Source organism: Gekko japonicus, unplaced genomic scaffold (assembly GCF_001447785.1).
Source record: "Gekko japonicus isolate JY-2015 unplaced genomic scaffold, Gekko_japonicus_V1.1 scaffold954, whole genome shotgun sequence".
Classification (NCBI taxonomy): domain Eukaryota; kingdom Metazoa; phylum Chordata; class Lepidosauria; order Squamata; family Gekkonidae; genus Gekko; species Gekko japonicus.
This window is the reverse complement of record NW_015170304.1, coordinates 588,162-611,932: the sequence shown is the minus strand read 5'-3', so window position 1 is coordinate 611,932 and position 23,771 is coordinate 588,162. Positions and strand designations below refer to the sequence as shown.

Below are 23,771 nucleotides of genomic sequence, written 5' to 3'. Positions count from 1 at the left end.
TCTTTAAGAATGGCTCTTAAGTCTGGTGTGTGTCTCCCCCCCCCCCCCCAACACTGCCATTGGGGTTGAACTGGTACTGGTGCTATGCACTGAGGGAAGGCCTGACTGTGTCCTTTGGTCCAGGGCTATGCAGAGCCCAGATTTTGGTCTCCTGCTGCTTATTTGTGATCCCCTGCTTTCACTGGCAGAATCTTTGGGTTTGTTCATGTTTTTAACAGTTTAATTGTGTGCCTTGATGGCATCTTTTGTACATAAGCCACCTTTGAGCCCGTTTTTACTTCAGTCCTCCCCATCTTAATTTGTTGTACATGGAAAGTAATTTAATTTTGACTGACTTTGCCAGTAATGGCACTCAAGCAGCTTTCTGTGTCCCATTCTTATCACAGGTAGAGAATCTTCTGTGAACTGGCTCTTTTTCAAGGGCTTTAGCAATTGGCCGTCATCAAGCAAGTTCATTGCTGTGCTTGAGAGGAAATGCATGTGCCCATTGAGGCTGATTGTATCTATTTCAGCATCTTCTCCCCTTTTCCCCCACTCCAAGTTCCTGAAACAGCTTAGGGAGCTATTTTATAGAACAACTTAAGCTCCTTTGTGGCTGGATCATGACTTGAAATTGCTTTGTTCTCTACCAGTAACTTTCAGAATGCCTAGACTTTAGCCTTTCATTTGACCTCTTGGATGTACTTCCAGAGCACTGCTTTGCACACAAAAATGACATCACACCGAATGGAAGACCAAAAATAGGCTTTAGAATCATAGAATCATAGAATGTTAGAGTTGGAAGGGACCTTGCAGGTCATCTAGTCCAACCCCCTGCACTCTGCAGGAGCATAGCTGAAAGATAGCCCTACATACCTACAACATACCCGAAAGATGGTAATCCAGGCTCCGCTTGAAAACGTCCAGCGAAAGAGCATCCACCACCTCCCGAGGCAGACTGTTCCACTGCTCAACCACTCTTACAGTTAGGAAGTTTCTCCTGATATTTAGCCGGTAATGGCTCCCTTTAAAGAACACATATGCTTTAAAGAACACATATGCCTCTTTCCTTCAGGATGGGTATCGGACACTTTGTGTAGCCTTCAAAGAAATTTCTGAAAGTGACTACCTGAAAATCAGTGACAGTGTTAAAGAAGCTACAATGGCACTACAGGACAGAGAAGCAAAGATGGCGGTGCTTTTTGATGAAATTGAGAGAGATATGCATTTGATTGGGTCCACTGCTGTGGAAGACAGGTAAAACAATGGGAGGAAAATGAATTGTCTGCGCTAAGCTCCTTTCAAAAATAGCCCCTCCCCCTTGTGGAATCGTGCCCTCTAATTGTTTTGGGAGGGGATGCAGATGATAAAAACTGGGCTCGCTTGCAAATATCCTGATTCATCCTGAAGTGCCTACCTATAGTAGGGGGAGGGTAGTCTTGCTCCAGCACTTCCTGTGCATAGCTGATTTCCTGTTAATCCAGCTTCCAAACATTTGTAAGTGTAAACTTGACAACCTGTTTATGGGGATCGGGAGTGCAGGGGATTATTCCACAGTTGCTGCAGCCTACAGGAAGAGGAGCAGCAGTCATAGCAAGCCTTTTACAAGAGTTGAACCAATTTCTCCCTCCTCTTCCTTTGGTTGCATTAGCACTGAGAGAGGAGTCCTGGGTTTCAGCTGCAGATTGATAACAGTACAGGGGTAAGACAACCCATAGAGATGGCATTATCCATGCTGAATGTAAACTTAGTTGCTGGTTGTACGATGGATTTACTCCATGACAATCATAGGTAAATGGTCATTCCCAAAGGGGTAACACTGAAAGGCGATATCCCTTTGAGGGCAGACCAAGGATGAAGGTCTAAATACTTTTTCTATTACTGATTTGTTGTGTACTGTGTTATGAAGTTTGTAAGCTGCATTGAAGGATCTGTACAGCTTGAAGGCAGAGCAAAAGAAAATCTTTGAAATGAACTTTGTTGCCAGAGATCAGTTTATGCTGTTTTTGTTTATTTTTAAACACTTCATATTTAAGCACAGTGTGGTGGTGGTGTTCTCTTTGGAGCACTGACACAAAGAGATACACTCCTTTATGCTAGCCAATGGCACTACCTAATTAAGAAAAATAATTCCACATTTTCCAGGCAAAGAACCTGTCAGAACTCAAGCTGTCAGTGGTTCTTGAACTGGAGATCTTAGGGGTTCACCACTTAGCTCTGCCCAGGGGACAGTAGTATTGCAGGAGGACAAGCTACACTGGCAAGAAAGCCGCTTTGCAGCACCTGGCCAAAATGAATCTGGTGACCCTACAATACTTATGCTTATTTCTGAGTCCAGTTTCTTTGACAAGAATGTTAAAAGAGCCCTGTTGGATCAGACCATCTCATCCAACATCCTGCTTCACACAGAGGGCAATCAGTTGCACTGAAGGGCCAAACTGAGGCCGGCCTGAGCCTGCTTACAGGGAGGGCGGGGCACAAATTAAATAAATAAATACATCAGAGAGACATAGAGACCAATGCCTCCCCTGATGCTGCCTCATTGCACTGACATTCAGAGGTTTAAGCAACCATTGATGGACCCATCCTCCATGAATCTGGTTACAGCTTCGGCAGCTAGGAGGCCTGGTTCCTGTTTTTCTACTCTGCAGGGGCTAAATGATCAGTCTGCCCTCCTAATGGAGGGAATGGAGGGTTGCTTTTTAGATAAATCAACACTTGTCTTTCGGTAGACTCCAGGAGCGTGCAGCAGAAACCATTGAGGCCTTGCATGCTGCTGGCATGAAGATCTGGGTGCTGACTGGGGACAAGATGGAAACTGCCCAGGCAACCTGCTATGCCTGCAGACTCTTCCAGTCCAATACAGAACTGCTGCTTCTGACAACAAAAACCGTGGGAGAGGAGAACCATAAGGAAGAGCAACTGTACAAGCTAATGATGGAATATCACAAAAAGGTGGTGAATGACATGCCTGAAGATGTGAAAAGGTACAGCTGAGATGCACGTTTTTGCCACAGCCCCAATCAGATGAGGCTGTTGGTTAGACCGACACTATTTGCTTTTAAACCATGTCTTCTGTTTTAAGGAACTGGATGCTCAGCCATGAATATGGGCTAGTGATCGATGGTGCAACCCTGTCCCTGATCTTGAACCCTTCTCAAGACTCATGTTCCGTCCACTACAGAAACATCTTCCAACAGATATGCCTGAAGTGCACTGCAGTACTGTGTTGCCGAATGGCCCCTCTGCAGAAAGCACAGGTGCGTGGCGCATGTCAATTTCGGAGCATGTCGTTCCCAGCATGCAGATCAAATGTGTCACAGCTTGGTGACTCCAGGTTAACCTTCTTGCCTGCTGGGTTAGTCGTGTTCACATCCTCAGTTCTTCCCATTACCAAAGATGAAGACTGGCCCCAGTAAGCATGAGTGATGTGGGAGGGGGAGGAGAGATGCTCAGATCTTGTGTTCTCTACACTGTCCAGCTTTCCTGTTTTCTCTTGTTTAGATGGTTCGAATGGTTAAGAATTCGAAAGGCAACCCGATAACTCTTGCAGTAGGAGATGGTGCCAATGATGTTAGCATGATCTTGGAAGCTCATGTTGGCATAGGTAATAAATGTGATGTGCCATTGTTAATAAACTGTACCATAAACAGTCCCATCTGTTGCTTTGTGGTGCCAAACAGTTGGCTTTGAGAAATGTTCATTGGCTTGAAACAACTATAACTTTTTTACTTACTACGTTTGAGTCTACTGGCACCTTTAAGACCACCAAAGTTCAATTCTGGGTATGCGCTTTCACATGCATGCACACTTCATCAGATACCTGATGGAGGTATCTGATGAAGTATGCATGCACACGAAAGTGTATACCCAGAATTAACTTTGTTGGTCTTAAAGGTGCCACTGGACTCTAACTTTGTTCTATTGCTTCAAACCAACATGGCTACCCACCTGAATCTATTTTTTACTTACAGTGAGCCAACGTCTGCACTAGATTGATTCTGCAACTTCTGCAGAGTTTGCATGGTGATTCTTACATGTTTAGAAGTCTCTACCTATTTTTACATAATTTATTCTGCTTGTGTTAGGGCTCTCTTAGGCCACTGAAGGCCACCTTACCCTTCCAGCAATCAGAAATCTTATTCTGCCACCCTTCTAGCACCTAAGTTTTCATTAGGTAAATGCCAAGCAGACCTTTGCATGTGTTAAATGTGCTGGAGGATTAATTCTGCTGTATAAAACCTCAGATTATTGGAAAGGTAAATTCTGCTCCCAGTGCTGCATTCTGCACTTTTCCTGTGTGGCCTATGCAGAGCCTTGGGTAGGAGCTGTAGCTGAGCAAAACAAATGATTTGCATGCGGAAGGTCCTCGAATCAATTCCCACCACCTCCAGTTAAAGGATTTCAGGTAGTAAGATAGAAGGTATTGGGGAAAGACCTTGTTTCCTCTGGAAACCCAGCCACTCATGGTAGACAGGCCTGAGCTAGATGGCCCAACTCTGTATTAGGCAGCTGTATAAGGGGCTGCGGTGGCTCAAGTGGTTAAGATGTTGAACTGCAGACTGGAAGGTCGGTAGTGCAGCAGTTTGAGACCCAAGTGCTGCATGACAGAGTGAGCTCCCATCTCTGGTCCCAGCTCCTGCCAACCTAGCAGTTCAAAAGCAAGAAATTGCAAGTAGATAAAAAAAGTAACAGTGTTCTGTGTGCCTCAGCGTCTAGTCATGCCAGCCACATGACCATGGAAACGTCTTTGGACAGCGCTGGCTCTTCGGCTTGGAAACAGAGATGAGCACCGCATCCCTAGAGTCAGAGATGAGCACCAGATCCCTAGAGTCAACTGGCTTTCGAGCAAGGGAAACCTTTACCTTTACTAGGTCCTGGCTTTCCATGAACTGCATTCTTGCTGGTGCTGTGCAGCACCCTAGCAAGACCATAGCGAACCATTATCTCACACATCTGTACATTTCCTTACCAGTGAGATTTTTCTGCTGTATCAACAAAAGAGCCAGATCCAAGAGAGTCAAACTCCTTTTTTCACCTAGGTGTTAAAGGCAAAGAAGGCCGCCAGGCAGCAAGGAACAGTGACTATGCCATCCCCAAGTTTAAAGACTTGAAAAGATTGCTGCTGGCACATGGGCATTTGTACTACGTCAGAATATCACACCTTGTGCAGTATTTCTTCTACAAGGTAATGGATTCAGATGGCCAGCTAGCTGGTTGGTTTGCTGAGAATTGTTAATCCCAAGCAGAGTGTTTCTGGGCTGTGCAAAAAAGGAAAAATACAAATCCCTTATGTCAAACGAGTGGTCCCTTGTGTTGTACCACTGGCCCATTATGTTTTTGACTCTCCCTTGCCTGTCTCTGCCAGCTCTGGTCCTGACTGCAATGTTTCTGCTCTCCAAGAATACATCATTTCAGGTGGCAAGCAAGCTGTTATATGTTTGAATGCCCCACCCAACAACTCTGCGTGTATGTAGAGACTATATCATGGAGATTCAGCCTCAATTTCTCCCTGGAATGCTCTTTGTCTACACGCAACAATCCCCCCCCCCCACCACCCCCCCCCCCCCCCCCCATGGGACAGCATTTGATGTGCTGCTTCTCACCTGCCACTTGAACTGTTGGCTAGATTCTGTTGCTTGTGTAAGCTGAGCCTGCATGTTGTGTGCATGTGGGGAAAACCAGTGTAGTCTAGTACTTACAGGGTTGGATTTAGACTGGGAAGACCTGGATTTGCTGTCCAATTCAGCCACAACTGAGCTTGGTACATTCATGCTCCCTACCTCTGATCTGCCTTGCAGAGTTTTTGTATGTTGTGTTCCCTTCACCTCCTAAAATTGCATGCCACCCTGAGCTCCCACAAATGAAAATATGAGAAATAAAAATGGTCATATTTTGAAGTGAGGATTTGAAGCAGAGCTTTGCTAGCTCAAATTGGAAAGGTTATAGGGTCAGAGGCCCTCCTTTTGTATGGGTGGTCCCATCGCTTTTAGTTGTGACAACAGAGGGGGAAAAATGATGATGGTTTTCCCCACTAACACATTCTTCTTTATGTGTTTGCCTCTTCAGAACCTTTGCTTCATTTTCCCACAATTTTTATACCAGTTCTTCTGTGGCTTCTCACAACAGGTATGTGATTACTGTTTGTAGTGATACTGGAGAAAGGTTGGAGATCTTAGTTTAACTTTGGGATGAAATTCTAAGCTTTCTGGCTTTAAAGAGCAGCCCAGTGCAACTCTGGAATATAATCTTGCTGGGATGCTTAGGTGTGTTGTTCCTTTAACCTTAATAATAAGGTGTCACTGGCCTACAACTTACAGGAGAGTGTGTTATCCTTGCCAGCCATAGGGGCTCACAGGCAAGTCCCATTAAAATCATCCCTCTGCCAGAATCACCTGCAGAGACTATTGCAGGAGGGCAGATGTGAACGATGGTCTGCACAGGCAGCTCTCGCCCCTGTTTGGCTGCAGCTTTTTAAAAAATACATACCAAGGACTAGCTTTTGTTGCAGTCATACTAAGAGTCTGTCAGCCACCCATTCACTTTTCTTTCCTTTTGAAAGTGGTGCTTGACATTGCATTTAAACCCACTTTCCTCCTCTACCCTGAATCACCTTCACACAGCAAAGCCTCAAGTGACCCAGTTCATCAGCAGTGGCTCACAAACTTTCCAGTGTTCCATGAAACCCAGTTTTCCAACTATAATTGGGTGAACATGATGTGCAGTTCCAAGTGTTCCTGTTCATTGGCTGTTTGTGCTGAGTTGTGTTAATCTTCCTGGCTAGGATGTAGTGTGTCTCCCTTCCCTCCTGCTGGAAGCTGATTTTCCTTCAGGCGGTTCTGGCATCTGCAGTTCCTTTTATGGTCTGGTCCCCCTATAAAAGCTTCAGAGCAAGACTACGGTTTGTTTATCTGATTTTAAGAAGCTGAATCTTCTCATTGAGCTTGGAGCTCTTTGGACTTCTTTTTCCCAGCTGTATTGGCCATAAAATTCTGCCCTCTTCGTGATAGTTGTGTTTTGGAAACTGTGGATTGGATCCTGCAGATTCAGTCTTCTGATAATTAAAGGAGCATTCTGCTGGTGACCGAGAATAACACTAATGTTAGCTGAATGGATCTATAGGATCCAGCTTATTAACACTGATTTTTGTTTCTATGTCTAGGGATTATTTATTTGATTGTGCTGAGGCAGGACTGGCAGGCAACTTAATGAGTATTTTGGATGAGGTGTGAGTGAGTCTCTGCATGCTTTTAGATGACATTTGTTCTCCGCCCCTCCCCCTTTCTTTTTAAGCCTCTGTATGATGCAGCTTACCTTACCATGTTCAACATCTGTTTTACATCCCTGCCGATTGTGGCCTACAGTCTACTGGAGCAACATATCCCTATTGACACCTTGATGTCCTTTCCAAAGTTGTATATGTAAGTGATAATATGCTTTTGCCCTTTTGTTTGTCTTTAGCACTAATTATGGTAATCCAGGGCTTAGAAGGCAAGCTGATGACTTTTGATGACAAAGAGCCTGAGCTGCCGTTCAAGAAATCCTTGGCTTGCACCTTCCCTGCAGTGAAACCACTAGTTGCCATTAAGCAATTCAGTCCTACTTGGTCTCATCTCTCCCCTCTCCCCAATAATGATACTGGTCTCCCTTATAGGATTGTTCATAAGAGCTACTGGGAAAATTCATGCATGCTTTGAACAGTCTAAAGCACTGTATTAGTGATCAGCAGTGGGAAGTCTGAGGAGTAAATCCAGAGCCACTTTTGGCATATCAGCTGTTTCTGCTGCTTGCTTGCTCTAATTATGTTTTATTGCTCTTACTCCTACTATTGCTTTCTCTCTGTAAAATCATTGCTTGTGTCACTGCTGATCCATGCACTGGGACCTTGAGAATATTGAAATGCTTCAGCTTCTGATTTTTGAGCATCCCTACATAGGATGTTTCCAGGTGGCACTTCTACCCACATTGTTAGAACATGCTGTTTCAGCAGTCCAAACCTTCCTTCAGTCTGTGTCAGTCCCATGTTTCAGTTCTTGGCTGATAGAAACTAGTGTACATTGGTGCTGTCAGTAGCAGCCACCTGCACAAGCCTTGTTGTGGTGATATTCCCCACATCTCTATTGACTGCATCAAGAAGAGGCTTAGCCAAGCATCTGTTCCGTGAGCCGGGAACTTGCTCCATGAAAATGTTCCTCTGGCTCTGTTCCAGCAAGCCAGCTGCTGTTGTCTGTATCACACACTTAGTGTGGTATAAACATCCTCCTGTCAGCATCAAAAAGGATTTATACTTGCAGCAAAAGGAAACGGGGCTGCTCGATGCTGATGCCTGCCATCTCTTCCCTCCCTCCCTCCCTCCCTCCCTCCCTCTCTGCCAAATATGGTGGCTTATTTGTTTGTGAGATTTGTGACTCTGTGGAAAATTAGTGAGCCCACTCACTTGCCTGGTTAATGTTTATTGTGTGAATAGAATAAAAGAAATGGGGCCTTTGTGCAATATTCTGTTTTGAATACTCACAAGCTGACAGGTTTGCTGTTGAACTAACCCAGCTTGCCACACTACAGTTGCCCAGTTTAGTGCTAGTAAAGCAATAGTACAGCAAGGGCTTAAACAGTAGGTGATAAGCAGGGAGCTCCATATGTTTTCTTAACAAACATGGTTAGTCCTACAGTGGCCTCACCTGCCCTGAAATGAGTTCCTCTCCCAAAGAAGATTTTATTCCTTCTGGCATTCATCTTGAGTAATGATCCCAAACAGTCCCCCTCTCCAAGAGAACCAAATAGTCCCATTTGTGGAATAAAACCCAATCTTGGTGGACTGATTTGCTAACATGTTTAAAAACAATAGCTCTTAACTTCTCCAGGAACGATTATCTTCCTCCTTCTGGAGACACTGTCATTGCAGTCCCTCTTTGCTTCCTGAAACCACTGAAATTATGGCACAAAATCACAAATGTTTAAATTTTAAGGGCAGCTGGATTTAAAGTGGAATGCTTCTGCTGATGTGTCTATGGCTTTGTTGACTGTAAATTGTTTTGTTTTACGTTTTTACTTTCCTCTAAGCCACCTTGAAAGTTCCGAGTATGAGTAGAGGGGTACAAGGGCCTAAATAACATGTTGAACTTCAGTGCACTGACTGTTGTGAAATAGTTTGATCAGAAGGAGAAATGAGATTCTTTGCATCAGAAACATAACCAGGCTAGCGGAGGCTGATAACCAGCTAATTGCAGCAGTCAGTGGTTCATCTAGTTCTGTTTGGATCCACTAAACAGGCAGCCCCTCCACAGTTGTGTCCTCCTCTTCAGAATTAGGCAGGACCAGGTATTGAACAGAATAGCCTTCTTAGTTCAGAGTCACCAGGTTCCCACTTCCTACAGTTTCCTATGACCTACATCTCAGTATCAGGCCAAGCTGTGTTACTATTCTTTGGACTTCAGTTCATTTACTTAAAACCTGTTTTAAGTTAAAAAACAAAAACAAAAAAAAACCCCGTTTTGCAATTCTTCTCAAAGAGGAAATGTTTGCAAGGAATCCTGTTTCAAGCCCAGCAGAGGGAGCTCACGTCTAACATTCCACACTTTGCCAGACTGGCTTCTGCAAAAACACCCCAGAGCCAATGCAGAGCATCTGCTTTGTAAAGTACGGTCACCCCAGTGCCATGTTTTCCTTCTAAATAACCTGTCCAGAACAGCCTGAACACTCTCCTTTTGTACGGTTGAGTTCTGGCATTGTTTGGAACATATGGCTATTCTAAAGACAGGGCCAAGAGTAGTAGCAGCAGCAGCAGTAATACCGGGCAGAGAGGAATCACTGAAACAGTGTTCAACAAAAGAACAGTAGTGTCTGTGAAATTGTGTGCTGGCTTTATGATTCCTGTATTTGAAAACTAGAACCACTCCCTTTTCTCACTGGGGGATATCACAAATGTCACATTGCTGCTTCTCTTTCTGATTGTATCATATAAGAACATAAGAGAAGCCAATGTTGGATCATGCCAATGGCCAATCCAGTCCAACACTGTCACACAGTGGCCAAAAATATCAAGTGCCATCAGGAGGTCCAGCAGTGGGGTCAGGACACTGTCCCGTCCCCACCCCACCCCAACCACCAAGATTATCACGGAGAATGGAATTCATTGTTCTCTTCTGTACAGAGATCTATGATTTGCACTTGCCAGAAATGGAGGCAGAAGCACAGGTTACCTGTACTGCTGGTTCGGTGACTCCTGCAAATGCCCAGGCGGATTCTCATATTTCCTGCCTAGTTTGTCTCAGTAGTCCTTGAGAGCCAACAAAACTGCATTTTTGGCTCTGCGGCATCTCCCCTTCCTTCTCCTTGCATCCCAGTTCTTAAAACTTTTTTCCCCTTCCATTCTCTTGGCAGGAATGTTTCCGACAATGCAATGCTGCAGTTGAAGCCCTTTTTGTATTGGACCTTTCTGGGCATTTTTGATGGACTTGTGTTTTTCTTTGGGGGTTATTTTCTTTTTCAAGATGCTTCTTTAGAGGACAACGGAAAGGTAAGAGGGAATTGAGCTTCTAAACCAAACCCAGTCCAGGAGCCTCAGAGCTGTGCAGCTAGTTCTGGGTGCAGGATGGCTCTTAGAATCCCTGTTTCTTGAAAAGCGGTTCTCCATCCCACCCCACCCCACCAATACCACATACCAGACCATGTTTGAAAAGAGTGTGTGATGTGGCACATAGGTCTGCTGCTTGGCAGAGGAAAAAATAAAAGTCTCTAGACATGTGGAAGCTTTTTGGTGTGCTTAAATCAGTTCCTTGTATGCCAGACAAATGCAACCATTCACTTGGGTACAATTTTTGATTGAGAATTTCCTATGCATTGTTTTATGGTGTTTAGAACACTGATGCAAAGGTTTTCAGATCTTCAGCCAAGCAGATTAGCGCGTTGATAGTCGATCAAAATTTCTTACAGTTTGCCACTCCTTTGCAATCTCTTTATACATTATTTTTCAAGTCAGACTTTAGCTAAAGTAGACTGACTTCGCTGCCTCATTTTACAAGTTGTCTTGTGTCCGTGAGAACTGCCAGCAGTTGGCCCATGTCTGTTTTTGTGCTTGTTGACCTTAGTTTTTTTAAAAGTTTTTCTTTTTCTTTTTTGCATTTTATAAGATTTTCACATGTCACTTTTTGTTTTAATGTATGCATTCAGACTTTGACCGAATTTGGTAAGCAAACAGTCCCATTCAGTTACCACCATTACAGTTTTGAAATGCAGTATTATCATCCCCAAAGGATGGTAGTTCCTTCACTGAAGGTTTCCTAGGCTCCTGTTTTTGTCACAGTTATCTCTAGCCTGGATGCCCAGGAGTTAATCCTCTGTGAAAGACAATTGACCAGTGTGGACCACTTGGGAGCCTGAATACAGTATAATGTGTGGCTGGACCCACCTAAAATCATGCCCTGAGCCTAGTAGCTTTTTAAATTTTACTGGGCACTCCTTGCTGGGAAGAGCCACAGTGATAGGCAAGCATCCCAAAAGACTAGTTGTCCACCTTTTTTTGCCAAGCTTTGCCTGTATTGCATCACCTCTGGATACCACTGGGCACATTTCCAGGGTGTGAGGGGAAGTGGCTTGAGAACAGAATCCTTTGCAAAGCTCTTCCCTTCCTTATAGTCCCAGTGCAAAGCCAGCTGTTCTTGTGGTTCACAAACTTTGGTGGTGTTCATAGTAGTGGTTGAGCACTGACTGTTTCTTAAGGGAATGCTAAACGTACTTTTTCTGACCTACCTGCACATGTGTGTGTGTTTGTTTTAAGTACAGTGTTACAAATCCCAGTAGTCTGCAATAGATGTAGATTGTTAATTTATTGTGCTCTGATTCCTTTTAGGGAGACACTTCAGTCAGTGTGGTGCAGTAAAGGAAGAGTTCAGTGTTCCCACCACACTCAACTTAGAATTTGGATCCACAAACCAAGATACTTTAAATAGTTCATCCCTTTCCTGACCTCAGTTGCAGAATTCATGCTGCATTATGCTTTTGGTGACAGCATTGGGAATGTAACAAGGTCCAAATCCTTAGACAGACAGACACACACACCATGAGCCCATGAGCTCTGCACATTCCAGCTGCCCTTTTTCTCTTCCCAGTTAACTTGGTAGCAGGATTGATGATGGCTGAGATTTTCTGATGGCCTCTCTGTGACTGTTCCTCAGCATTTTAGGCACAAAGATGCCTGGGACATGTAGTTTCTGAGGCATACTATACTATGCAGGTACCCTGGAGTGTGAAATGAGGCAAAGGTACAATGGCTTGGATCCTCAACCTTTGCTCTGCATGCAGTTCCCTCCAGGTGCTGCAAAGGCAGTGCTCCATTGCAGGGTGCATTCCTTTCATTGTAGGCACCTTGAAAAACACTGGGATTTCACAAACCAAAGCACCTAGCATCAGAAGAATCAAGCTCTGAAGCAGAGGACTGCTTCTGCAGTGCTTAGAAAGAAGCACCTGCAGAGCAAAGGTCTAGGATCCAAGCCCAACATAACTTTTGAGGGAGGGGGGGAAACTCTCAGTCAGCTCTTTCAACGAGGTGGGAGGGAGTTAAGAAGGACAGAAATTCTTCTTTGGCTTGGATTCTGATCTGGCTTGGAGGAGAACACTCAAAAGTTGTAGTACTTGCCCTGGATCAAAGGGAAGCATTCCAGGCCACCAAAGGTAATATTATGCAAGTGTTGGTGAAATTACTAAATCTATGCCCATATGAAAAGACAAAATATGTAACTGTAACAAGTGCTAAATATTATCCCATTCCACTGTTGTAGTTTCCTTTTTTGCCGTCTCCTCCTGCCCCAATAAAAATCTTGATGAGATAAATGTTTCAACGGACCCTGTTTTTCAGATGTCTGGAAACTGGAGTTTTGGAACCATGATTTTCACAGTGCTCGTGTTCACTGTCACCCTAAAGGTTAGAACTCTTTCCTTTTGTTCTAAATGAAGCCATCTTTGATTTCATTGTTTCAGTTATTGATCTTGGTGATGTTAGTTTGGAATGTGGCTAGAGTTACTAGGCCACTCTAATCTATAGCCTGTTCACACTAATTTGGCTCATTTGTTTTTTACAATTTGTGTTTTGTTTTTCAATTATTCTAGCTGGCATTAGACACTCGTTTTTGGACGTGGCTAAACCACTTCGTCATTTGGGGTTCATTGGCCTTCTATGTGTTTTTCTCATTCTTCTGGGGAGGAATCCTTTGGTAAGTTTTTAATTTTAATGTATCTGGCTGTGGGGGGGGGCATTGTCTGGATCACATCCTAAATGTATATGTACTTGTATGTTATCGAGATTTCTGTTTAGGTATTTTATTGAAGATAATAAAGATTGAAAGCTTGCTTTTTGGTCTTCAGAAAGTACCACCTCATTGTTGTGTGAAGAAAGGCCATTGTTGTTGTTTTTAAATCTCCTTTTAAAGCAGCATATTAGAATAAAGATTAAAGCTTTTCAGAGCTAGTATATGTAGTGGATTGATAGGACTGAAATTCCTGCTTAGCCATGAAGCTCATTGGGAGACTTCTGGGCCAGTCTTTCAGCCTAAATTGCCTTTAGGGGTGTGTGCTCAGATTTACCCAAGCCAAAAATCTGCCCCCAAAACACCTTACTGTTAGATTTCAGCATCCCAAATGAATCCGGGTCTTCTCAGGAAAAGTGAAAAAAATCCTGAAAAAATCCGGGATATATTCCCAGAGCAGATTGCTCCTGTCTCCCAGCTGTTTGCTGGGCTTCTACTGCAGTCTCTTTAAAGTTTAAAGGGACTGCAGAAGACAGCCTGAGGAGCAGGTGTGCCGGTGGGGGGCAGACTGTTCCTGCCGGCTCGGCTTGAAGCGGGCTACTTATGCAGCTCGGGTTAAACCAGGCTGCAGAAGAAGACAGCCCCAGGATCCGCTGTGCCCCCGGAAACAGATTGCACCCCACAGGCTGGGCTTTGTGCTGGCTTCTCCTGCAGCCCAGTTTAAATCAGACTGCAGGAGAAGTGAGCCCAGGCAGGATCTCCTGTGTCGCACAGAGCACATTACTCCAGGTGCTACAGCAGCTCCTGGGGCTCGCTTCTCCTGCAGCCCAGTTTAAATCAGACTGCAGGAGAAGTGAGCCCAGCCAGGATTGGTTTAAACCATGCTGCAGAAGAAGGCAAGCCAACCCAGAATTGGGCTGGCTTTTAAAAAAAACTTGTATTTTTCTTCTCTGGTCTATTGGACCCCCCAAAAAATCCAGGATTTCTGAAAAATCCTGGATCCAAATATTGTACTGGTATTGGGATCTAGTTTTTTGTTGTTGTTTTTGGAAATCCAGTTGTGTGTTTTTCCAGGTCCAGTAGACCCAAACTGAACAATACTGGTTAAAAAAAATATTGCACATCTGTACTTGCCTTGTAGGGTTGTTTTGAAATTAAGATAGGGAGGGATAGCTTGGAAACCAGTTTGAGCCCCTTGTGTAATTAACTACCTAAACATTGGAGTGTTGTAAGTAAATGAAGTCAAAGAAGATATATTTTGTCCAAGCATAATGTGTCTTCTGTTACTTTCTATCCAGGCCTTTCTTGAAGCACCAAAGAATGTATTTTGTATTTGCCCAACTGCTGTCTTCAGTGCCCGTCTGGCTGGCAATATTTTTCTTGATCTTCGTCAGCCTGTTCCCAGAAATCATTATGGTAATCTTTAGAAATACGAAAAGAAAAAGCCGCCAGGTAAGAAAAATGCATAGCGGTTCTGTGGTTTCATTTATGGAGGAATGGATCCCTCTCTTCTAAGCTTTTGACCGGCACCTTTTTGAGGTAGAATTGATGCAAGAGCATCTCTGCAGTTTCATCATGGTGTTCCTTTGCTGTGCAAAGACTTTGAGAAGTCCTGCCCAGATCAGCCAAGCTGCAGAATAGCTAGCAGTGCAGTATAGTCAGTACTGATGAGTCTTGAGCAGTGGACACCAGCTTCTCTTTGTAGAGACGGTCAGCAAGAATAATTTTTTGCCACAGGAACATAGAATGGCTACTGAATATATGTGGCAGAATTCATAATGGCTGCATCCATCTTGCCTGTCAAGTCGTGAGCCTGCAGGGAATGGACTCAGGACCAAGATCATTGAGAGTTCAGGAAGGAGTTTCTGGAAGGAAGTTTTGTAAAGCCTCAGGTTGACATCCACAGCTGAAATATTCTGAGGAATTCACCCCGTCGCGTAGGTAGGGTAATTAGTTTCTGAAAGATGTACATGGAGGATGGACTTGAAGAGAAAGCTGCATATCCCAGCCAGCTAGTAGCTGGATTCATGTGAAGGCTGGATTGCAGGGGAAGATTTTGCAAAGAGCTCTATGCATGTTGTGCATCAGCTGCGTAGACATGGGGAGGGAGGGAGATGCTAATTTCTGTAGTACCTGACCCTGATTAAAGGATAAACAAGAACCAAAAGATTCTGCTAGTTTGTTCCGTTGATATTTTCCACAGCTGATCAGATTGTTGTTTGCTCCTTTTTCTAAAAGTCTGTTTTCAGTTAATGGTAAAAAAAAATATGACAGGCTGGTCGAAATGTGCCATTCCAGATCTATATGGTGTGGTTAAAAATCAGTTGCAGGCCATGGGCTTGTGTGTGCCCCCTTTCTCCTCCCCTCTATTGCACAAGTTGCCTTTTCCAACATTACGGTTTAGTGCATTGCGTATGTACGGATGCTTACCTGGGTTCATATTATAACCGGGGTAAAAAGCTGGATTGCAGATCCAGAGGCAGTCTTGGTTAGCATTAACCATGGTTCAAGCTGAAACATATGTAACCGTAAATAATGATTAAGGCTGGGAAGAGAGCAGGCTTTTCACACAGGCAAGGGGAGGTGGCAGGGGGCACACAAAACTGCCCACGGATCTCTCTGCTTCAGACCTCCATGCAGTGCTTGTGTTTTAAGTGACACTAAGGTCCATGAGCCATTTTGTGAACATGAATCTACTTCATTTGTATTTTGATAGTCCCAGTGCTAACAGGGATTTGATAGGCTTAAATTACTTATTTAAGGGATTTTTAAATATCTGAACTTTAAAAATGCAAGTGTACATTGATAGTATGATAGATAGTATGATAGATAGAGCTCAGTGAATAAATTGTGGAACATATAGGCACTTGATGGACAGTTGTTGATACGTCAAGTAACACATGGGTTGGCTTTGCTTGTAAGCTAGGTTTGAGCCTAGGGCAGAGGTTCCCAATCTTGTTAAGCCTGTGGATTCTTCTAGAATTTGAGAACAGGGAATGGGCACCACTACAAAATGGCTTCCATGGGGTACTGGGGCCAATAACAGAATATTGGGAACTTGCAAGTCAAGTATCCTTCTTCGATTAAATCAGTTGTTTCTGGGTTCTCCTGCTCCAGTGAGTTGGAGGAAAGAAAGCCAGGGATTGGCTCTTTGCTTTGGGGAAGCTTTTTTTTGGCACCAAGAAATCTATCAGTGGCCCAGGGTATAGTTCCAGCCAGCTAGCTGAAGCTAATCAGGTCCAGGCCTGGCCAGTGCCTGAATGGGTGACCACCTGGGACCCCCCCCACACACACAACCCGGTATGCTACATTGAGTTCCCTGATGGAAAAGATGTTGGGGATATACATGCAATCAGGGCTCTTTTTGTAGAAAAAGCCCAGCAGGAACTCATTAGCATAATAGGCCACACCCAACAGCAGAAGCTCATTAGCATATTAGGCCACACCCCTGACAGCACAGCTCATTAGCACATTAGGCCGCACCCCCATGTTACCAGAAGTGTGGTTATCCAGCCTCACCCACCTTTTGCTTGTTATTCTGTTTACCTTGTTTGTTGTCAAAACCCAGGGCTTTTTTGTAGTAGGAACTCCTTTGCATGTTAGGCCACACACCCCTAATATAGCCAATCCTAATGAGTTCCTGCTGTTGGGTGTAGCCTATTATGCTAATGAGTTCTTGCTGGGCGTGGCCAACTTGGGAGCCAGCCGGAACTCCGTTCCTGTGCGTTCCTGCCCCCAAATAGCCCTGCATGCAATAAATAATAATAATGCAGCCCAGTAGTTAAGAGACTGAGGTGTGAGCCAGAAAGTTGCAAGTTCACGTCTCACCTTTGCAAAGAACTTGCTAGGTGGCCTTAGGCAAGTTACGATCTGTCTTGGTCTCAACCCCCTTGCTGTAGAAATGATGTTGCTAAACTGCTAAGCACGATTACTGTAAGGATCAGTGAAATAATACATAGAAAACACATTGAACACTCAGAAAAAACACTCTCAGTATCTAGATACAATGATAATGCACTGTGATTTCATCTATCCCAAAGTTATGGCAGAGCTACAAAGAGCTTCTTTAGAGAGGCCCCCAAAACAACGATATACCTTAAGGGATTTGTGAACCTTTTAAAAACAGATCTCCCCCCTCCACCCATGTTGCATCACAAACTGCTTTCTGTTCCCAAAGCATTTGTCACGTGGCACAAAAAGACTGCTGGTTAAGAGATATGAGGCCAAACCATTGCAGAACTAGCTTTATCATTCTGAGGATCCCTCTCTCCATCATCTAATTAAAAAAAAAACACATCCCTAACTGATATTCTTGATATACTGTTATTATATCAGATATTGGCTGGGCCCCTGTATGGATAGCAAAAACTGCTGCACAGGGACACCAACAGAAAGATAGGGTCTCTACTCCTATTCAAGTGATTACCGAGGCATGCAGAAAATGATTACTTTGGAAGTTAACCATGGTGGGGGGAAGGGGGTAAAATTACATAATGAACACTGCCTGTCTTCTGGGGGCACAGCCTATTGAGAGCAGCTGAGTGTCAGTTAAAGAGAAGAGGATAAACCAGCCAGCTAAAGCCCCCCTGAGAACTTAATCCTGGACACAGGTATGGTTTAGGGTGGGGAGGATTTCCAGGTTGGTCCCCATCACTACTTATCATTCCTCATGTGCTCCCCCCTTGTTAAACAAAAATTGATAGTGTGGAAAATGATAAATAAGAGTAGTTATAGGGATTTTACCTTCTAAAAATGAATGTGAAAATACATTCTGAGAAGAGATCAAAGGAGGGAAATTGTCTATTTTATTTGAGGATGAGAAGCCTGTGAAAATTAAGACTGCCAAAAATCTAGAAGGGAAAAAAAAGGACTGGCCCCTTTAATAGAGGTTTCATGGGACGGTATTTCTCTATTAATCAGATGTTATTATTTACCTCCATCTCCTGTAAAGCCTCACCTGCCCATTTTCTCACATGAAGACTATTAAAGCGGCAGGACATATTTTCCCTCTAGGCTATTGGTAACCCTAGTAGAAACTGAGGAATGATCTTGACCACTCCAGTCAGGATGGGTAAGGAGTTGGCCTGTTGTTTAGGGAGTAAACATGATAGGAGAGTATAGATACTGAGACCACTCACAGCCAAGGTGGTTGTTTCTTTCTCAGCATAAAATTAAAAGAGGAGCATCTCCACACAGGCACATACACGTACACCGATACAGGGGAGGAAAATAGCCTGATGCTGACTAAACATGTTCATTGCTCTGCAGGGGCCACATAATATTGAGAGCACTTGCATGTCATTGCCGGGGGTGGGGGGGGAGGTGTTGGACAGAAATTGGTCTGTTTGAACCCTTTTATGCTACCTTTCCAGGAAACTCCCTGAGGTGGCTTATGAAATAAAAAAATAAAAACAAAATGTTGAAAGATATTAATTAAAACCCAGCATTAAAAGAGACACAGCCCAGCATAACAACATAGATCATGAAAACAGACCGCAGGCAGCATAAAATAACAGTTTCCAGGCTAACATAGTGTTAAAAATTTAACCTGTTAATGAAAATCCTGGGTGAACAGGTTGGAGCCTAAAAGAAAGCAATGATATTGCAAGGCAAGTTCAAAGGAAGGGCATTCCATAAGAAAGGTGCCCCGACTGAACAAGCCCTGTCGCTGTTTGCAGCCTGCCTCTGAAGGCGGGGCACAGACAGCAGGGCTTATGAGGCAGCTGAACAATATGGGAAGAAGGCTCGTGATAGCTCATAGTTGAATATAGCAAGAGGCAGGCACTGGAAAAATACACTGTAGGCAGGATGCTGTCATCCAGGCGTAGGGCTGCATAAGCAGCTTCCTGTTCACTTAAACCCAAACATTGCCAATCAGCAATTGGTGAGACTGTGCCATAGGACTAGGTTAGATAAACAGCAAGTTGCTCATCTTTTCCCTGGGGCATAGCAGGTCTGTGGTACTGTAGAAATGGTTTCCCTGACCTTGGAGAGACGAGACCATGATGGGGATCTCCAAACCTTTTGAGCCTGCGGGCACCTTTGGCATTCTGACACAGCATGGTGGGTACAGCCACAAAATGGCAGCTGCAGGAGGTGGAGCCAGACACAAAATGGCTGCCCTGGCTTACCTTCAGTCACACAGTGGAGGGTCCTTGTGATGTTTTGGCCGCTGCTTTGAAAAGTTTTGAAAAATCTTCATAGGCGATCAGATGTCCAATAGCCAAGCAGAAGGTTTGCTGGGCAAAAGCCTCACCTGATTCCTCCAGCCTTCTAAAAACACCTTTCTGCATCAGCAGACACCATGGAGCCTGTGGGCACCACATGGGGGAACCCCTGGACCATGGTATGAACAAAACGGGTTGAATTCAGCATGAAATTTTCACTTGCACTGGAGCTCTTGCACAAGCAGGAACACAAGAAAAAGCTGAGGTAGCCGCTTGCGCTCAATCAAACTTGTACAAGCACTTGAGTGAAACCTTGTGCAACCAGTTTCTGGGCACTAGGGATCTTGCACAGGAAAAAGTGTCCTAAATTCATTTATGTTCTTGCTTGTGCATTGCTGAATCCAAACCAGTGCCTCCACAGCAGCCCTTTTCCTCCAAATTCCATAAATTTTGTGTACACCTTCTAGGGGAACTTGAAGCACTTCAAAATGGAAGGAGATTGATACCCAGCCTTTTCAAGAGAAACAACAGCTGGTACATTTGGGGCAGTGGTGAAAGTTTGATTATGAAATTTTAATTAGGGAAAAGTTTGGAAACAAAGTGGCTGGCTGTATATATCAGTCTGCAGAGTGGGGCCACATTTGGTTATTGTACATAGATAGAAAGAAGCTTCCTTTGTACATCATGCACTGGCTTGTGGAATTTACTGCCACCAAATATGATAAAGGCTTATCTGATTGTAAAAAGGGAAGGGGAGAGGAGCCTCTCAAGAGCTGTTGGCTATATTAGCCAAATGAAGCCTGCAGGTCCAGCACCATACCACTGGGGAAAAATAAGCTGATTTTGTGGGTGTCCTGAAGGCACTTGCTGGAAGCAGGATGCCGGGCTACAGGGGTCCTTAGTTTGACCCAGCAGAGTGGTTTTAGTCCCCTGTCCCCCCCAGAAAGATGCCAGAAGTTTTATTTCTGTGCAGAGAAGTACTTTGTGAGCCTTGAATTTTTGAAATATTTTTCCCCCCCCCCCCCCCCGGCCACTTTGGATAAACTCATTTTGAGGCTTTTTAACTTCAGGGCAAAATGATCCAGAATTGGTGCTGCTTCATCAATGCTTTGCTATCTGTACAATTCTGCTCCTGTTTCTCAGTGCACTTGGTATCCTCTCCTACCATCGCCTTTCCTCTCCGCTTTTCCTTATCAGCATTTCTGTTTGAAGGATGGTTTGGAATGGAAAAGCTCAGCTGTATTTTCTCTCTCTCTGCTTTTCTTCCTTCCTCTTTTCTGTGTGTGCAATTTCCCTTTTTCTTTTGTGTTATTGTGAACCAGGTAACAAGGCGCCTCCCATCCTCAGGAACTTCTACTGTCTTCATGCTCTCTCAAACCTCCAGCAATCACAGCTTCTCTGAATGAACAATAAGGTGATTTCTTCTCTTTAAAAATAATGTTCGTTGCTGAGCTGCTTTTCCTTTCTCTTGATGTACATAACCTTTGATGATGTGTGTCTATCTCTGTCATGGAAAAAAGGGGGGGGGGATGAAAAACCCTGCTGATAAATTCACAATATTTCAAAGAACCTTTAATTGCTTTCCTTTTCTGTTTTGTTCCACTTCGTTGTTGAAGGCAGTCCAATTCACTCTGTGTCGCCTGCTCCTTCATAACCGGGCATGCTGTGAAGCTCAGTCACACGTGTGTTTCCGATGCTGCTCAATGACTACAGCACCCAGTGTTGACTTGTGAGCCATTGTGAATCATGCACCATATCAGTCCCACTCACATTTTCTCATATCCTATGGCTTTCAATGGAGCTGGTTCAAGTAGTCGGGATTGATGCAGCCCCAAATGAGGTGGTAGTGTCCTGAGGTGCTAAAAGGAATGTGGGGAACAGGGGGTACAGGAGTTACATTAAAACATATATATATATTCTTGCAAGCTAACACAGCAGAGAGCAGACTGAGATAGAACATTACCTCCTTGGCTTGCTGATTAGCACAACTTTGGTGGGAATTTCTTTTAGTGTACTGTATTTACCCAAAAGGAAGACAAGTTAAGTGGCAGCATACATTCAAGTATAGCATAGGGATTCTGCCCTCCCTGGTGATTGTGAGCTGTGGATCAGAAGACTTAATGCTGTTCTGAATTGATGTGAAGCATCAGTGTCTTATTATACTTGCCTTTTCAGCGCAGTGCTTCACAACACCAAAACAACAACAAAACTATCTTGAGTAATGATCAACCACAGAGTTTACAATAAAATGATCTTCTGTAGTGTTTGCTTATTTTTAATACTTGTACATCACAAGTATCCTAAAATGTTTGATGACAAGCAGTGCAATTGAAACTACAATTCAAAAATCAGCCAGGCTGCTCTGACCTGGATAGTTCAGGCAAACCCAATCTCATCAGATCTCAGAAGCTAGGCGGGGCTGAACCCGGCAAGTAATTGGAAAGGAGACCTCCAAGGAGTACCAGAGCTCGGGATGCAGAGGCAGGCTATCAAGCCACCTCTCTGAAAAACATCCAAGCCCCCAGTAAGGACTGCCATGACTTCCAGGCATTCAAGCACATACACACACACACAAAAAAAATACCCACATACAGACACAAAATCAGACAGGCTGTTTTATTAGGCCAGTTGTTTCCATATTATTTGTAGTAACATTAGGTTTCAATATAATCAATGAATATTATAACGACAACTTCCATACTATTAACAAAATGTATCACATTGAAGAATAAATCCTCTTGCCACAAAACCAGGTCCACCAGGTAGGAGTTTCAATGTACTTGGAGGACTCCTTAAATATGCAAAATACAGGACTTTGCAAATTAGCCAAAAGAAAAAGAGACTCTTTAAAAGTAACCTGATGAGAACTGAATGTACTCCAAGAAAGAGCAGCTGAGAGTCCATTCAGTGAGAAAAAGGGGGATCAGGGGTTTTGCAGGGTTGATTTCCAAATTGCTCCTCCTCATCATGGTTACACACAGGCCTTACCTTCTTCAGTGTAATAACCAAGTGGAGCAACTTGACACGAAAATGATCCTTTCCTATGCAGTCACAAAGCATCATGTAGGTGTTATCAGTTAAAGTTTTTGGAAATTAAAAAAAAAGATTATGTATGAGAGAGAACACCTGTATCACAAGTTAAAAATATAATAATTTCAAAGCAAGCACAAAGTGAGCTCAGTAAGCAGCACAAGTTACTGAGTTTATTACTCCTCCGTTGCTTCTTAGTCATGTAAACAATTTCAGAGAGAGTTTGCTTTCCCTATGTTGACCAGCCAATCTGCAGGACAAGTGGTACCTCACTCTGGATGCTGGTTGATACAAACAATAATGAATGAGCTATCTGCTAGCCAGTAAAGTTTCCCATCAAATACCAAGGTTTCCATTAAGATAGGGTTGGGGGGGATTGTCCCAAAATCCAGAGCTGGCAAGCATGTCTTCCAACTCCAGGCCCTTGAGGTCAGTTGCATAGCAAGCAGAAGGACTGACAGCTTTCTCAACCATGTGAGAAGTCCTACTCCTAAAATTTCCAGCCAATCCAAAGGCAACATACTGCCTACCAGCTGCATGCATCAGTATTGCACTCCACTGTTCCTATTTGTGCTTGTAGGCTCTAAGGTTCAGGGGCAGGTAGTGACTGCATAAGGCCCCAGAATTGAACCACAAGGTCTCTGATGGGAGAGGAAGGAGTCAGGTTAGTATACGTTAACTTCTACAGAGGGAGAAAAATTGGCCATCCTCTAAAGCAAGTTTCTCAACAGACCGGTTCTTGTTCCCAGTAATTTGATTTTAAAGCAGACTATCTTTTTTCCTTGGTAAAATCTTGGATCCCTCTGTGTGGTCTTACACAGGTTCTTGCATTCACTCTGTTTTTCAGTGTTCTGTGATATGCTATCAAGAGTGTTCCTGAGAAAGGGCATTGATTTTTAGCTGGCTGTGTGTTTCTTATTTCAAGCTCCATCCTTCTAAACTCACAATTGTAGCATAGAATGTAAAGTGGGCAGAGCTTTCTGCCAGAGGTAGATGAAACTATGCAAATAGAGTACAAACATTCGGTTTGACTTAGCTAACAGGTTGGTAATTTTAAACCGCTTGAAATATTTGTCTGCTCTTGTATACTTTTTTAATGCTGTTTATCTGTGTTAAGGAGTTAATTTGTTGCATTGTTACATCATAGCATAGATAAATGCATTTTACATGCTTTATAGTATGTTTGCCTGACTGTTTCCAGAAAAGAGTGAGCTGTACGATTGCATCCCATTCGGTGCCAGCCAGACCATCGGTCAGACCTCTCCTTTTAAGAACGTTCTCAGATGAATCTAATGTATTGTAACAGGTATCCTGTTGTCAACAATTAGGGCCTTGGAAGGCACAGGTTAACCAA

General features: G+C 43.8%; 1 protein-coding gene across 3 annotated transcripts in view; it reads left to right on the top strand.

The window, feature by feature from the left end:
- The window catches only part of ATP11C (ATPase, class VI, type 11C), a 118,982-nt gene that overhangs the window by 80,125 nt on the left and 15,086 nt on the right, over positions 1 to 23,771 (top strand). The window contains exons 18-29 of one of the 3 annotated variants that reach the window (XM_015417977.1): positions 1,055 to 1,236; positions 2,712 to 2,966; positions 3,065 to 3,239; positions 3,484 to 3,586; positions 5,022 to 5,167; positions 6,049 to 6,108; positions 7,273 to 7,400; positions 10,360 to 10,495; positions 12,833 to 12,898; positions 13,084 to 13,187; positions 14,519 to 14,672; positions 20,710 to 20,801. In XM_015417977.1, coding sequence (XP_015273463.1) covers positions 1,055 to 1,236; positions 2,712 to 2,966; positions 3,065 to 3,239; positions 3,484 to 3,586; positions 5,022 to 5,167; positions 6,049 to 6,108; positions 7,273 to 7,400; positions 10,360 to 10,495; positions 12,833 to 12,898; positions 13,084 to 13,187; positions 14,519 to 14,672; positions 20,710 to 20,793 — 1,593 coding nt within the window. In that variant the 3' untranslated portion in view covers positions 20,794 to 20,801. Of the gene's footprint in view, positions 1 to 1,054; positions 1,237 to 2,711; positions 2,967 to 3,064; positions 3,240 to 3,483; positions 3,587 to 5,021; positions 5,168 to 6,048; positions 6,109 to 7,272; positions 7,401 to 10,359; positions 10,496 to 12,832; positions 12,899 to 13,083; positions 13,188 to 14,518; positions 14,673 to 20,709; positions 20,802 to 23,618; positions 23,724 to 23,771 lie in introns of all 3 variants that reach the window. The other 2 variants (XM_015417976.1, XM_015417978.1) reach the window with 2 other exon arrangements.